The sequence below is a fragment of the Lacerta agilis genome, chromosome 5 (assembly GCF_009819535.1).
Source record: "Lacerta agilis isolate rLacAgi1 chromosome 5, rLacAgi1.pri, whole genome shotgun sequence".
Taxonomy (NCBI): Eukaryota; Metazoa; Chordata; class Lepidosauria; order Squamata; family Lacertidae; genus Lacerta; species Lacerta agilis.
In genome coordinates, this window is record NC_046316.1 from 12088406 (window position 1) to 12102072 (window position 13667).

General features: G+C 44.7%; 1 protein-coding gene across 1 annotated transcript in view; it reads right to left on the minus strand.

Moving 5' to 3' along the window:
* Positions 1-13667, minus strand: part of PIK3AP1 (phosphoinositide-3-kinase adaptor protein 1) — a 43018-nt gene that overhangs the window by 18490 nt on the left and 10861 nt on the right. Inside the window, exons 3-8 of the mRNA XM_033148621.1 lie at positions 10668-10819; positions 8713-8857; positions 7073-7215; positions 5070-5199; positions 3198-3394; positions 1407-1599 (exon numbers count right to left, since the gene is read on the minus strand). Of these exons, the coding sequence (XP_033004512.1) occupies positions 1407-1599; positions 3198-3394; positions 5070-5199; positions 7073-7215; positions 8713-8857; positions 10668-10819 (960 nt within the window). The remainder of the gene's footprint in view (positions 1-1406; positions 1600-3197; positions 3395-5069; positions 5200-7072; positions 7216-8712; positions 8858-10667; positions 10820-13667) is intronic.

The following is a 13667-nucleotide window of genomic DNA, read 5'->3' on the forward strand; positions in this document are numbered from 1 at the left end:
GGGATTGAGAAAGAATGAAAACACAGAAACTCAAGAGAATATACTCAATAATATTGCACTTCAAGGAATTAAAACAAAAACGCTATGTCTGAGAGGCCGATTCAGCTCATTTTATTGGTTATATATGGTTTTTATCAGTATCTGTAATATGTTTTTTTGTTTGTTTGTTTGTTTTGATGCAACGGCCTGTGGGCTATGCAAATAAATAAAGTTTGTTGTTGTTGTCTGAGAGGCATTCCAGAGCATCAGAATGAACAAATCAGGGTCTTAATCATAGAACATCAATCTAAACTCTTGGAGATGGAGGAGGAAGAGCTGAATAAAGAGACAGGTAAAGTTTTCAGAGTAAAGTCTCCATATGCCTAAGCTAAAAAACTGCCAGGGGACTGTTTGGTGATATTTAATACAAGAAGCATCAGAGACTACATTGTTACTACAAATAGAGGAACAAAGAATTATCATCTTAAAGAAGACCCCCATAAGGCAATTTTTTTTAAAGGACTAACTACAGATTCTTGATGGAAGCACTGAAAAAGAAAAGTGTTCCATTCCACTGGGAATCCAGTTCACCTATAAGGATAAAGAAACACAAAGATGTGTCGAGCCTATGTCTCAATTTCCTAACGGTAGGGTCTCAAGCTTATTTCTGACGTTCTTTTGTAGTATGTAATCTAAAACTATGAAGCCCCCAGTTAAGATTATGTCAGGAAACCCCCCTCCTTGAGGCTGGTAGCATCCCAGGATCGCTTGCAGTACAGGGAACCACCCCCTTTGTTCACCAGTTCGTCATCCCCCTCCTCAGGAGGAAGCGACCATTCCTCCAGTGGGGACGGGGAGTTGGAAGCAGGAAGTCGGCACAGGGGCTGTGAAGGGATCGCAGAGCCTGAGCACCAAGGGGGAAGCGGGGAACAGGGACAGGTTCCCGCGGCCCGAGTTCGCAGACAGGAAAGACGTGGAAGGGGGAGGCGGGGGGTCAGAATCCCGTGCCTCTTTTGCCGGACCAAGAACCGGAAGGGTTCATTCCCGGACTCTGCGGAGGGATGAGATGAACGTTTGAACTTTTGCTCCACTGTAAATATCTGCACAATAAAGAACTTAGTTTTTAGAAGTTCTGCGTTCGGTTGATTTCTCATGAGCAACCACTGAACGTCTTTACAGATTACTCCCCCTGATCAAAAGGCTTTGAGGCCTTGGAAGTTTGAATTTGTTGCTAAGATTAGTCACTTCTCTGTCAGGGATGAGCTATGGGCAACAGCCTGAGATGAGCCAAGAAAACAGAGAGCTGTCAGACCAGAGGGCAAACCGGGGGGGGGGGGCATTTTGACTCAGCGCTACTTTACGGATGCTGTTCTCTTACAGCGTCATATAAACGTGGAGCTTAAGAGCAAGAGGAAGACTATACATACACAAGTCCTCTGTAGTAGCACAAGGAACCAAGCCAGCCATGGATTCGTAGAGCTCCTCATCACAGCCAGGGTTCAGAGAGCATTTCATCAGCAGGTCACTGGAAAGGTGAGCCATGGACTCATAAACAGAATCATCTTCCTCGCCCTGCATCAGCTGTTCCTTTATGTGGCTTTTCAGCAAGTCTGCTGTCTCCTAGAAGGTGAAGAAAGAAAATCAACAGACCCACCGAGGCAGTGGTGGTGGTGGTGGTGTATGCCATTGAATCAATCTAAGAGCATGCCCATGTAACCAATCCAAAACATGACCCCCTCCTACCACACTTGAGTCTTTATATGCAGTGGAGCTGTGACGGCAGGGGAGAACTTTGGGGTGGAAGTCAGCAGAATGAGCCGAAAGACCACCATACAGGGGAGCAGGCTAGCCTTACTGCGTTTTGTTCACTAACTGACGCCCACAACGTTTTGTTAACTCTTTTAAACGTTTAGTGGCAGAGCCCCTACACAATCATCAGCTAGCCACTTTTTGAAACACATACAAGCAAATTTAACCCTTTCCTTTGCGGTCATGCACATCTAAACTTCATGAAACGGCAGGTTGGGTGGGTTGGTGTTAAATCATTATTTTACTGCATTTCGCTTTCTGCACTTTCCACCCTCCAGGGCTGGTGTGCACATCTGTCCCGATTCCGTAAAAACTGCAACCCCTCCCCAGAGCATGGCTCTCTTTCCCACATTAATGTTCCTCACTGCCCGTTGTATGTGGGAAAGGAAAATGTCACAAGTGATGCTAAATCAGGAACTATCATGTCTATGCAGAGAATGACATTCAGAGAAGAGGGTGGATCTCCTGCAAAAGCCTAAGTCATGCATTAAATCTTTAAAGCATTCCTGTCTCAGAAATTCCAGAAAATTCCAGAAATTCCAGAAAAGCAGAGCAAAAAGGTGCTGTTACCTTTCACCTCTGCCACTGATCCACAGACACACCAACCTGCCTGTCTCCCACTGACAAATCCACACTGCTTCTGCATGTGCTTTCTCTATCTACTTGAAGATCTGTTCAACATTGTTCACAGGTGTTATTTTTCCTCCTACAAACACTGAAGTGTGCCAATATTTCCAGGCCCTAATTTCACAAGTATCATCTACCCTATCAATTACTCTAAATCAGGCATAGGCAAACTCGGCACTCCGGATGTCTTGGGACTACAACTCCCATCATCCCTAGCTAACAAGACCAGCGGTCAGGGATGATGGGAGTTGTAGTCCCAAAACATCTGGAGGGCCGAGTATGCCTATGCCTGCTCTAGATTCTAAAGCAGTGTTTCCCAAACTTGGGTCTCCAGCTGCTTTTGGACTACAATTCCCATCATCCCTGACCACTGGTCTTGCTAGCTAGAGATGATGGGAGCTGTAGCCCCCCAAAACAGCTCAAGACCCATGTTTGGGAAACACTGTTCTATAGTAATTCGTAGAAGGGGGTGTGGGAGTTCTCAGGATCTCTCCTTCAGTTTATTATTTTGCTGTCAGAAAGGAATCATCCACGCGAGCTAGAGAACTTTTAGGAAAATGCATCTCCAACTTCTGGAGAATTAGGGGAAGGGACCCCCATTCAAATACTAGTATCACTTTCTGAAGGAATAGAACTGCAGCAATCAAATTCTTGCCACTGCAGTGCAGTTTCTATGTGAGACACCACCCTAAGCAGTGTGAAGATTCAGGAGTCCCCGTACTGAGGTATCCCCTCTCCACCATCCTGACAACAGGGAATAGAAGGACAACAGCCCCTCTTACCACATATTCATCAATGAACTGCCGGAGATCTTTGAAGCCCTCATTCTCTGCAATGTTGTTGGGATAGTGGCCATATTTGTTGGCTACACTGTAAGCCTGTAGGGCTCCTGGGCACGAAAGCAAGAGGGCAGTGAGGTTCTTTAGCCCATATTTAGCAGAAAAGTGCAACAGAGTTGGCAGCTCTTCATCCCTCTGGCCTGAAAAGAAAGAAGAAAACAGGCATGCAAGGCGAGATACTTTTTTAAGCATCAGTTTTGCTCACGGATGATAAGTTCAGCAATTCTCAGCCGTTATACTGTCTCGGAGCTAGCGCCGTGCCCAAACCTCCGGTTTCTCATAAGTTAAAATGAGGCTTTTATTTTCCTACCCTAATTGCAAGGTGCATTAGAACCTGGGACCTTTTGGACCAGCAGCCCAGATCATTATATACAGCCACCCCATGGGCCAACTTTCACAGATAAGTGGGGCACCCACCTATTTATCATCTAACATCAAGGTGACATCAGGTGATGGACAGGAGGGCGGTCCTGCTCACCTCAGCTGACCTGTAGGGGTGGAGGTGGGGATCTGCCTCCTCAGTGGCTGCTCCCAGACTTTGGAACTCCCTTCCTAGAGAAGTAAGATTGGTTCCCTCCTTGTTGCCCTTCCACCCTGGTGAAAGCTTTCTTCTTCCAACAGGCCTTTGGGAACTGACTGTTTTAAAGGAAACAGCTGATGCTATGATATTTTTACTGAAATGGGGTGTGGGTGTAGAACAGGCATAGGCAACCTTCGGCTCTCCAGATGTTTTGGCCTACAACTCCCATGATCCCTAGCTAACAGGACCAGTGGTCAGGGATGATGGGAATTGTAGTCCGAAACATCTGGAGAGCCGAAGGTTGCTGACCCCTGGTGTAGAAGAAGAAGAGTTTGGATTTGATATCCCGCTTTATCACTACCCGAAGGAGTCTCAAAGCAGCTCACATTCTCCTTTCCCTTTCTCCACCACAACAAACACTCTGTGAGGTGAGTGGGGCTGAGAGACTTCAAAGAAGTGTGACTAGCCCAAGGTCACCCAGCAGCTGCATGTGGAGGAGCGGAGACGCGAACCCGGTTCACCAGATTACGAGTCTACCGCTCTTAACCACTACACCACGCTGGGTGTGGGTGTATACAGTCGTACCTTGGGTCTCGAACACCTTGTGACTCGAATGTTTTGGCTCCTGAACGCCACAAACCCGGAAGCGAGTGTTCTAGTTTGCCAACGTTTTTTGGAAGCTGAGCTTCCGACATGGCTTCTGCAGCTTCCAACTGAGCGCAGGAAGCTCCTGCAGCGAATCAGAAGCCGTGCCTTGGTTTTAGAATGTTTTCAGAAGTTGAATGGACTTCCGGAACGGATTACGTTCGAGAACCAAGATACGACTGTATACTATTAGTGTTTTAATCGGTTTTTTTCATGATTGCTTTCTTTTCTCTGTTTTTAGCTGTTTTTATTTTAGTTGCAAGCTGATCTAAGTTCATGTCAGGGGTAAAGGCAGGATTTAAATAAATATAATAAAACAACAACAACATCCAGAACATTCCCTGCAGAGAAGGCGCTGATGAGCAGGACTTAACACACACCCAGCAGCTGATAAGCCAGGGGGCTAAATTCTGATGTTTAACCCTTCCGGAGCACACTTGTCTCTAGAAGCAAATGTGTTACTCTCAAATGTTTGTGTTGAGCTGAGAACAAGAGAGCTGGACCAAACCCTCTATACTATACTACCTTGTATTGTGTGGCATGGTTAAACACTCCAAACTGGCATTTCCTCTTTTTTTATTTTTTATTCCTACCATCGTACTGTGCCTTTTCACAGAACACAGTAACTTTCAAACCACCACCACACTTACATGCAATGTCTTCTTCCTCTAGTTGGTTGATCCCTAACAGATGCAAACCACTCGCAGGAAGGTTCTTTTTCATTGACTCTGTCAGGATTTTGTCTAGTGCTTCTGTGTTGTAAGGGATTATTTTAAATGCCTGAATGCAAGGAAGGAACCCGTTCATATCAGATTATTTCAGCCAGACAGTATGCTTTAATATATCAAGAGTTCATCCATCTCAAGAACAGAAGTCATCCCCTTCTGGGGAACTGTTTACCCACATTCAAAGGCACACCTGATATTTAAGCAAAGGTGCCACAATACTGATTGCAAAGTTGTCCATCTAGAGCAGCCTTTGCCAAACTGATGCCTTCCAGATGCATCGGGCTACAGCTCTTACCACAGCTGTGCCGGATGAGGCTGATCAGAATTGTACTCCGATACTTATGGGAGGGAACTGCACTGGCAAAAGCTGCTCTAGTCTGTGGCTTTCCAGTAGATGGCTCCTAGGAGAAATTAGGTACCTCAATACCTTAAGAACCGACTCTCCCCCATATGAATCAACCCTGCGCTTATCGTGTGAGGCCTTTCTCTGTGTCCCCATTCCCTGAGAGGTTTGGAGAGTGACTACACGAGAACAGGCCTTTTCTGTGGTAGCTCCCCATCTGTGGAATGCTCTCCCCAGAGAGGCTCACCTGGCGCCATGTCTTTAGACCCCGGGCAAAAACATTCCTCTTCACCCAGGCCATGGCCTTTTAAAAGTGGGGGGATGGTTATGATTTTTTCATGAGGTTTTATTGCCTTTTACTATTATGCTACATAAATGTTGTTTCTAATGTTGTTCACTGACCTGGGATCTTCGGATAAAAGGCAATATATAAACTGAATCAATAATGATAATAATAATAATAATAATAATAATAATAATAATAATAATATGCACACGCTCACACACACTTTACATTTAATGAGATTATAGCTTCCTACAAGAAGCCTTTCAGAAATCGTTAAGTGATAAACGTCTAAACACACGCTAGTGCAGGGTTGTATGAAGCCAAGGTTACTCTTTTTATATCTTATCCAATTTCACACTGGAACTGAGAGGCACAGTAACAGGGTTTATGGGTGCTCCACTCTTCGTTTGAATTTAGAAACTTAAGCTACTAACTTTGCGTAATATGTAGAATAGCATCCATTCAGCAGCAGCTGATGTCAGAGTCACTCAGCCTTTTCACAGTGTTCAGGGAACCCCATCAGCAACCCCAGAGACCAGGGGTTGGCAAAGCTTTTGTGGCTTGGGCCGGTTCACGGTCCCGCAGACACCGTGGTGGGCCAGAGTGTGCGGACGGTGCACGGGAGCCAATTGAGCAGACAGTGGGGGCTCCTGAGCGGGCAGCAGGGGTTCATGGGCTGCTTGGGGCCCATAGGCCTTAGGTTGCCGACCACTGCCATAGACACCTGCTGAGGAACTAGACCTCATAATTGATTTTGTTGGTTTCTGGACTCCATCTTTCCCACTATTAAGGAGACTATCTAAGCAACTGGCCTCTTTTTTGCTTCACTCCAGCAACGAGCAAGCCCTTCCTTTCATCACTGCTATTGCAAGCATCTTCCTCCACGGTTTTCCCCAAATAGAAAAAATGAATGCCTAACTTGTGGTGCCATGGAGCAAATTCTTTCTAGCTACTGCTGCATCTAAAATATGTTTCCACATCTCACAGTAGTAAACATGCTCCTTGTCCCTGCTTGAAATAGGAAATAAAATAGGAACCTAAATTTCCATTTAAATTAATAAATACCTCCATTTTTTTTTACATGGAAGGTATATTGCAGTTGTTCGACAGATCTTTTTCAAACTAATCATTTCTATTGCCACCCTGGACTTTAAAACAAAACAAAGTAGCATGCCCGTCAGGCATAGCTTGTGTCTCTCTCAGGACTATAAGAATTATGCTGATATTCAGTTGGCTATTTTTCAAGGTTCCTCGCTGGTTCAAGTTACCTCCTTTGCCCCATCTTTTAACATTTACCTGACACATAAATTCCACTGGATTTGCTGCAGTAGACAGCAAGTTGCTAATTTCTTCCATGTCAGTGTAATAGCAAATGCTTGCTTCAGCTATCATTAAATCCCCAGAAAACAATCGCAGGCATACAGCTCCGGATGGTAGGTCTGTGGGATAAGGCAAATATTAATCAGTAACAGACAAGGTACAAAAGAAAACCCACTATGCTAGAAGAATCAATAAAGAACAATGCTCTGTGTGTGGCCTTCCTTTGAACACAGTTGGTACAGTTCAGCTTTCGAGGAATACTACAGAGGCCCACCTGTTGACAGGTAGAGCTTGGTTTCCTGCTGCATCTCTAAAAGCAACATGGGCTACCAATTCATTCCTGGGGTCAGTCATTCCCTAACAGCCAATATTGCTGTTAGGGATGCACCAAGAAACTAAGTACTACCTGTCAACAGGTGGGCCTCTGTAGTATTCCTCAAAAGCTGAACTATACCAACTGTGTTCAAAGGAAGGCTTCACAGTGCCTGATCTGCCACCCCATGTAAAAATGTTATCTATAAGTGAACACCAGGATACCATGCCACCCAAAACCAGTGGTGGGGCTGCTATTGTTATGCCTCTTCCACACGTATCTGAATGTATGGAAGAACTTAACATGCCAAGAGAAACCTACAGGCTTCAGCAGTGGAAGCGATTGCGTAAACCTAAAGTTATCGAAGAAAACAAAACTGGAAGGTCAAGAATCACCCAGCAGCACAATCAGTGCTTTCAACTTGCTTTAGCCATGATCATGTGATGAAACCAGAGAATGCAGGAAGTATTTACTCAGAACTCGTGGCAGAAGCAGTCCTGAGTCCTTGCTATTTATTTATTTTTTGGCACTGGGTGGAGTGGGGAGCACTAGAAGGATTCAGGACTGCCACAGTCCTCACTGATGAGCAGTTTCAACGAAACCTGTTGCAGTTTACAGTCACAAACTCCCTTAAAAGAATCATGCATGAAAACTAAACAGGGTCCATGCCACAGCCCTAAGCACGGCAGCTGCACTACTCAGCCCTTAGGAAAGTAAGAAAAAATTCCTAAATATAGGAAGAAACCTGTTTCCGTTAAGGATTTTCATACTCTCCAGGCTGTCATTTGAATAAAAATTAACTTAGCTCCCACAACATAACCCTTCCTATTTTGAATGATAAATTTAAGTTCCGTTATGCTTCTAAAATTACCACACAGCAAAAATTAAGTGCAGCTCTGGCCATTTAGCATAATGTGGGGGGAAAGAGGAAGCGCAAGACAGCTTCTGCTTCCTGTGGAGGCAGCCCTCTACACATCTGGAGCTCAGACGTCAACCAACCCATGATGATGAGACTTGCAAGCCCCCACTTCGGACGCAATGCAGCACGCTAACAGGAAGCATGGTCTAATCAGGCTGTTTTAGCTCTACTACGCTCTAGCAACTATCTATTTGCGGCTTCGTGTATACAGTTTTAGCTTCCAGTGCTCTCTTTTTCGGAGCCTTCATAAGAGGACGTGGTTTGTTTCACTTTCTGCTTACTTAGCTGATGCTAAATTTGCCTCTGAGATAAGGTGCAATTCTGTTTAATGTTTTCTGCCGCAGAGAAGCGTTTTAGCAAAGCAATGCCAATTTTGGCACCTACCAGGTGCGGAAACCGAAACGGTGTACTCATTCTCTATCCTAGCCAGAACTCGCACTGACTGGCAGCTCTCGGAGGAAAATTCCACTTCCATTTTTACGTTGCCATCCAGCTTACATTTTAGGACGATGTAAACTATTGTCTTCGCCTAGAAGTAGAGCATAACATTTTAGAAGCACAGTAATATCTGCAGGCTCTTGAATGCTGTACAGTCATTATTTATTTGTTTTATTTAGCAATCCCTTTCTCCACAAAATGTGCCCAAAGTGACTTGCAATAGTTTAAAGCATTAAAATGTTGATATTGTATATACATATACATACACATACACACACACACACACATATATATTCAACAACTTCTAGTTTTTTGGCTGTAAAATCAATCCTTCTGCAAAGAAAGTAGCACGGGATCTTGAGTGGAATCTTCAGAATTACTTGCTGCACAGAGAGAAAGATGGGAGATAATGACGGTTTCCACAGAACTGCAATTGCGAAGGACTGTGTGGAGATTCTCCAATGGGTCTACAAGGTGGGATTGCAAATCTCGGCCCTTCGTCTCCCTCCCTTCATTCCCTACCAACAGTGGCTGATGGGAGTTGTGGTCCAAAATACTGGGGGAGGGGAGGCAGTTGGTTGGCAAAGGCTAGTTTAAACCAGAGTTAAGCTTTACTGTGTTTCAAGGAAAACACTGTCCAACCATCTCATCCTCTGTCGTCCCCTTCTCCTTGTGCCCTCAATCTTTCCCAACATCAGGGTCTTTTCCAGGGAGTCTTCTCTTCTCATGAGGTGGCCAAAGTACTGGAGCCTCAACTTCAGGATCTGTCCTTCCAGTGAGCACTCAGGGCTGATTTCTTTAAGGGTGGATAAGTTTGATCTTTTTGCAGTCCATGGGACTCTCAAGAGTCTCCTCCAGCACCATAATTCAAAAGCATCAATTCTTCAGCGATCAGTTTCTTCTCCAGGTGGATCACATTTCGTCTAAACTCTCCGCTATGACCTGTCCATCTTGGGTGGCCCTGCATGGCATAGCTCATAGCTTCCCTGAGTTATTCAAGCCCCTTCGCCACGACAAGGCAGCGATCCATGAAGGAGAAATTATTACTACTAATATTATTATTATGGTGACCGGTTTATATTTGTTACACTTACTTTGCTGGGTCTAGGGAAGGATTTTTAAGAAGTGAATGTACCACTGCCTCTTTAAAGGCAGTGGTTTTATTTAGCTTTCATTGTCGTTTTGCTTTATTTGGGTTTTTTTTTAAACTGTAACACACCATGAGATTTTAACTATAATGTTTAAAGCAATATACAGTAAAAAAAATTGCTTCACTGCAGGAAGACAAGGACGCTGCCCCAGAAATCAAGGGTACCAAAGTGTAAAGGCAGGTATGCAGCTAAATTCTGCAGCAGTCAAAAGTCAAAAGCTACCTGTATTCGAGGTTCAGACCAAAAGCAGCCTGGGTAGCTGTTGGCAATACCGAAGGTCAAGTCCCGAAAATGAGTGCGCTACTTTAGTTGTTCCACAAGCAGGTAAAAGCAGGAACACCTGTGCTTTAGGCTTGCCTCAAAGCCAACAGAACTATTTGCAGGTGGGTTTCAGCAGAACTGCGACGCCAAACACCAGGCTAAGTTCCCCCATGCCCTCCCCATAACACGGAGAGAAATGCAATGCAATGTCCTCAGGTTGTGTTCCAGGCAGGCAAACACATGCAAACAACGCTGCAAATAATAATATTGTAGGTGGGAAAGGAAAATGCCCAAGAGGACGGTGTTGCTTCACATATTTCTCTAACAACAAACTAGGGCAACCCTCATAGGATTGCTTATTTAGCCTAGTTATTTAGCAAGGCTCAGTTCTGGAAAATCATAGCGCAGCCAAGCTGCATTCACAGCACAGCATCACACACACATTTTGCCTTTTTACAGCAACTTTGAAAGAACGGAGACATACCGTACCCCACAGCGAATGCGATCAGGCTGCACTGTAATTAGGCTTCCTAGTCTGGTCACCAGGTTCCCATGCTCTCGGCTCATTGCAATATTGCACGAATGGTGTGCGTCTCTGTCGTCTTCCGCTTCTGCATCAGTCACTGAATCACAGCCAGAATCTAAGTGCAGGACAAAGGTTAGTGTTACTTCTCAATGCAGTCCAGCAAGAAGTTCGCTAATTAACTGAGAAAGTCCCTTAAAAAGAAGTCGAATGGTTTAATGAAAGCTAGCGCTAGCAAAGGACAGAAGGGATTATCTTACGTTGGCCTCAAGCATAAATTAGTTGGAATCAAAAGAGCCTACTGGACTCATTTTAAGCTGCAGGTGCTAAAGCAGAATTACTGGTAAGTAGGGCCTGGATGAGTTTGTGATCCATTGGCTTCACTCACATTCAGCTGGGAAAATGACACTTTGGGTTTTCAAAATGCCTGATATGGATGTGACAGAACCAATCTCTGATGCCTACACTGTGCCTGCCATGTCACCTCCTCCACCTCAGGAGTTGTCAAGACACTGTGTCTGAATTTGTCTCTCCAGAGAGGGGTCAAGAGGCAGAAACACCTCCCCTGTCACCTAGGTCCCGGAGGTGCCAGCAGGGGCATTAAAAAGTGGTTCAGGCCTCCAGGCAGAGTTCCTGCCAAGTTCCTTAAGTGTTTGCCCATATACAGTCCAGGAAGAACAGTTTCCCCAACTTGATTCTGTATTGTTTGCACTAAGGATTAAGCGTTTCACATGAGGGCCGAGCTACACACTCTCCACAGAAGACTTTTGATTTGAGATGTGAATAGTGGGGATTGGGAACAGCAACCCCTGGCAAATTTTGAGCTGCTGGTAAGAGTAATTTTGGGGTGGCTGAAACACTTCCCCGCCACTACAAGGTCCTCCTGCCTGGCGGCAGCTGCCACCACCCTCCAAAAGAGCCCCCCTGAAGAGACGTTAAATAGCACCACTCTGACAGGGAATTCTGGAGGAAATAGTGGGCGTTTTATTTTTAAAGACATATTCCGTCAAACAATGCAGCAACATCACATAGTATTGCTTCGGGGAGTTTTGGGGGTGGAGTTGATAGCTAGTAAAAGCTCCAGTGGCAACAGCGAGTTTTAGCTACTGCATCTGCCATTCCACATCCTGAAAAATCACCTCTCCCCACCGCCTCAATTTTGTAGCGCACAAATGAGGCATTCTGACATGGCAGGAACCCAATAGAACGGATTTGCTCCTTAAGGCAATCAAATAAGTGACGTTCATGATCATCTAGTGTCACTGCTTGTGCAGGTATATTTGGACCAAATACTGAGTGTTCACAAACACGTAGTGTTTTTTCCCTTAGCTTCTCTCCCACCCTTAAAAGTAGATGTCTCTTTAAATATCAAGAGGACCAGTTGAAAAGAACAAATTTCCATTCATCCAAGGTCTTTGTGAAAGTGAAGTTGTTTGAGATTGTGCTTATCTCATCGAAATCAAGAGAGATCTTGTGGAGTGCACGAGGTCTCGTCCGAAATCAGCGCTGATGCGTGCGCCACGTGGGCAATGCAAACGTCGTGGTCAGAGTGACGCTTTCCATTTCACCTCCAGTGCTGAAACAGGACGCCCTGCCCCTAAAAGGGGTGTCCAAACTTTTTTTCAAAGGGGGCCAGATTTGATGAAGTGAACATGAGTGAGGGCTGACCAAAGTTGTTGAGCTTCTTTTAGGATTGAAGTTGCTGAGTTTTGTTTACAATGCTGAGCTTTATTTTTTAGGCTTTTACCCCAGGACATATACTGCCACGGGGGCTGGATTAAATCGACCGGCGGGCTGGATTAGGCCCCCGAAATGGACTTTGGACATGCCTGCCCTAGGATGTCCAGATTGGCATTCACTGTGTCTGTGAAAACAAAGCCCTCAGTGATGGCATCTGTTTAGTTCCTGTATCAAAGGTCCTTAGGAAACATACAGGTAAAACTTAGAGTATTTAATTAGAGTATCGTGGAAAGGTTCATTTCTTTCAGTAATTCAACTTAAAAGGTTAAACTACCAGTAATATATGAGATAGACTCATGACATGCAAAGCGAGATATGTCAAGCCTTTATTTGTTATAATTGTGATGATTATAGCATACAGCTGATGAGAACCCCAAATTAACAATTTCAACTTTGGGGTTCTCATCAGCTGTATGCCATAATCATCACAATTATAACAAACAAAGGCTTGACATATCTCGCTTTGCATGTCATGAGTCTATCTCATATATTAAACTCCAGTGGCCAATGAAAACAATTGCTTACATAAATGGACTTTTCCACAATATTCTAATTTTTTGAGTTTCACCTGTATGTTTAGATTCCTCTTTTTTTATGTACCTTCTACCGTGAAGATGTAACTATGAAATAGGCACATGAACAGCACCAGTGACCTCAGTAGAACTTTATTGCTCCATCTGGGCTGTTTGAAAATGTGCTCTCCTGAGTGCGTTGCAAACTTCCACAGGCATATACCGGTAACCTCCAACTGCAATAAGCAGGTACTAACTAGCAAGTGGGTTCCATGATCACAGCAGATGGTGACAGCAGTCATGAAATTAGAAGACGCCTGCTTCTTGGGAGAAAAGCAATGACAAACCTAGACAGCATCTTAAAAAGCAGAGACATCACCTTGCCGACAAAGGTCCGTATAGTTAAAGCTATGGTTTTCCCAGTAGTAATGTACGGAAGTGAGAGCTGGACCATCAAGAAGACTGATCGCCAAGAATTGATGCTTTTGAATTATGGTGCTGGAGGAGACTCTTGAGAGTCCCATGGACTGCAAGAAGATCAAACCTATCCATTCTCAAGGAAGTTGGCCCTGAGTGCTCACTAGAAGGACAGATCCTGAAGTTGAGGCTCCAGTACTTTGGCCACCTCATGAGAAGAGAAGACTCCCTAGAAAAGACCCTGATGTTGGGAAAGATGGAGGGCACAAGGAGAAGGGGACGACAGAGGATGAGATG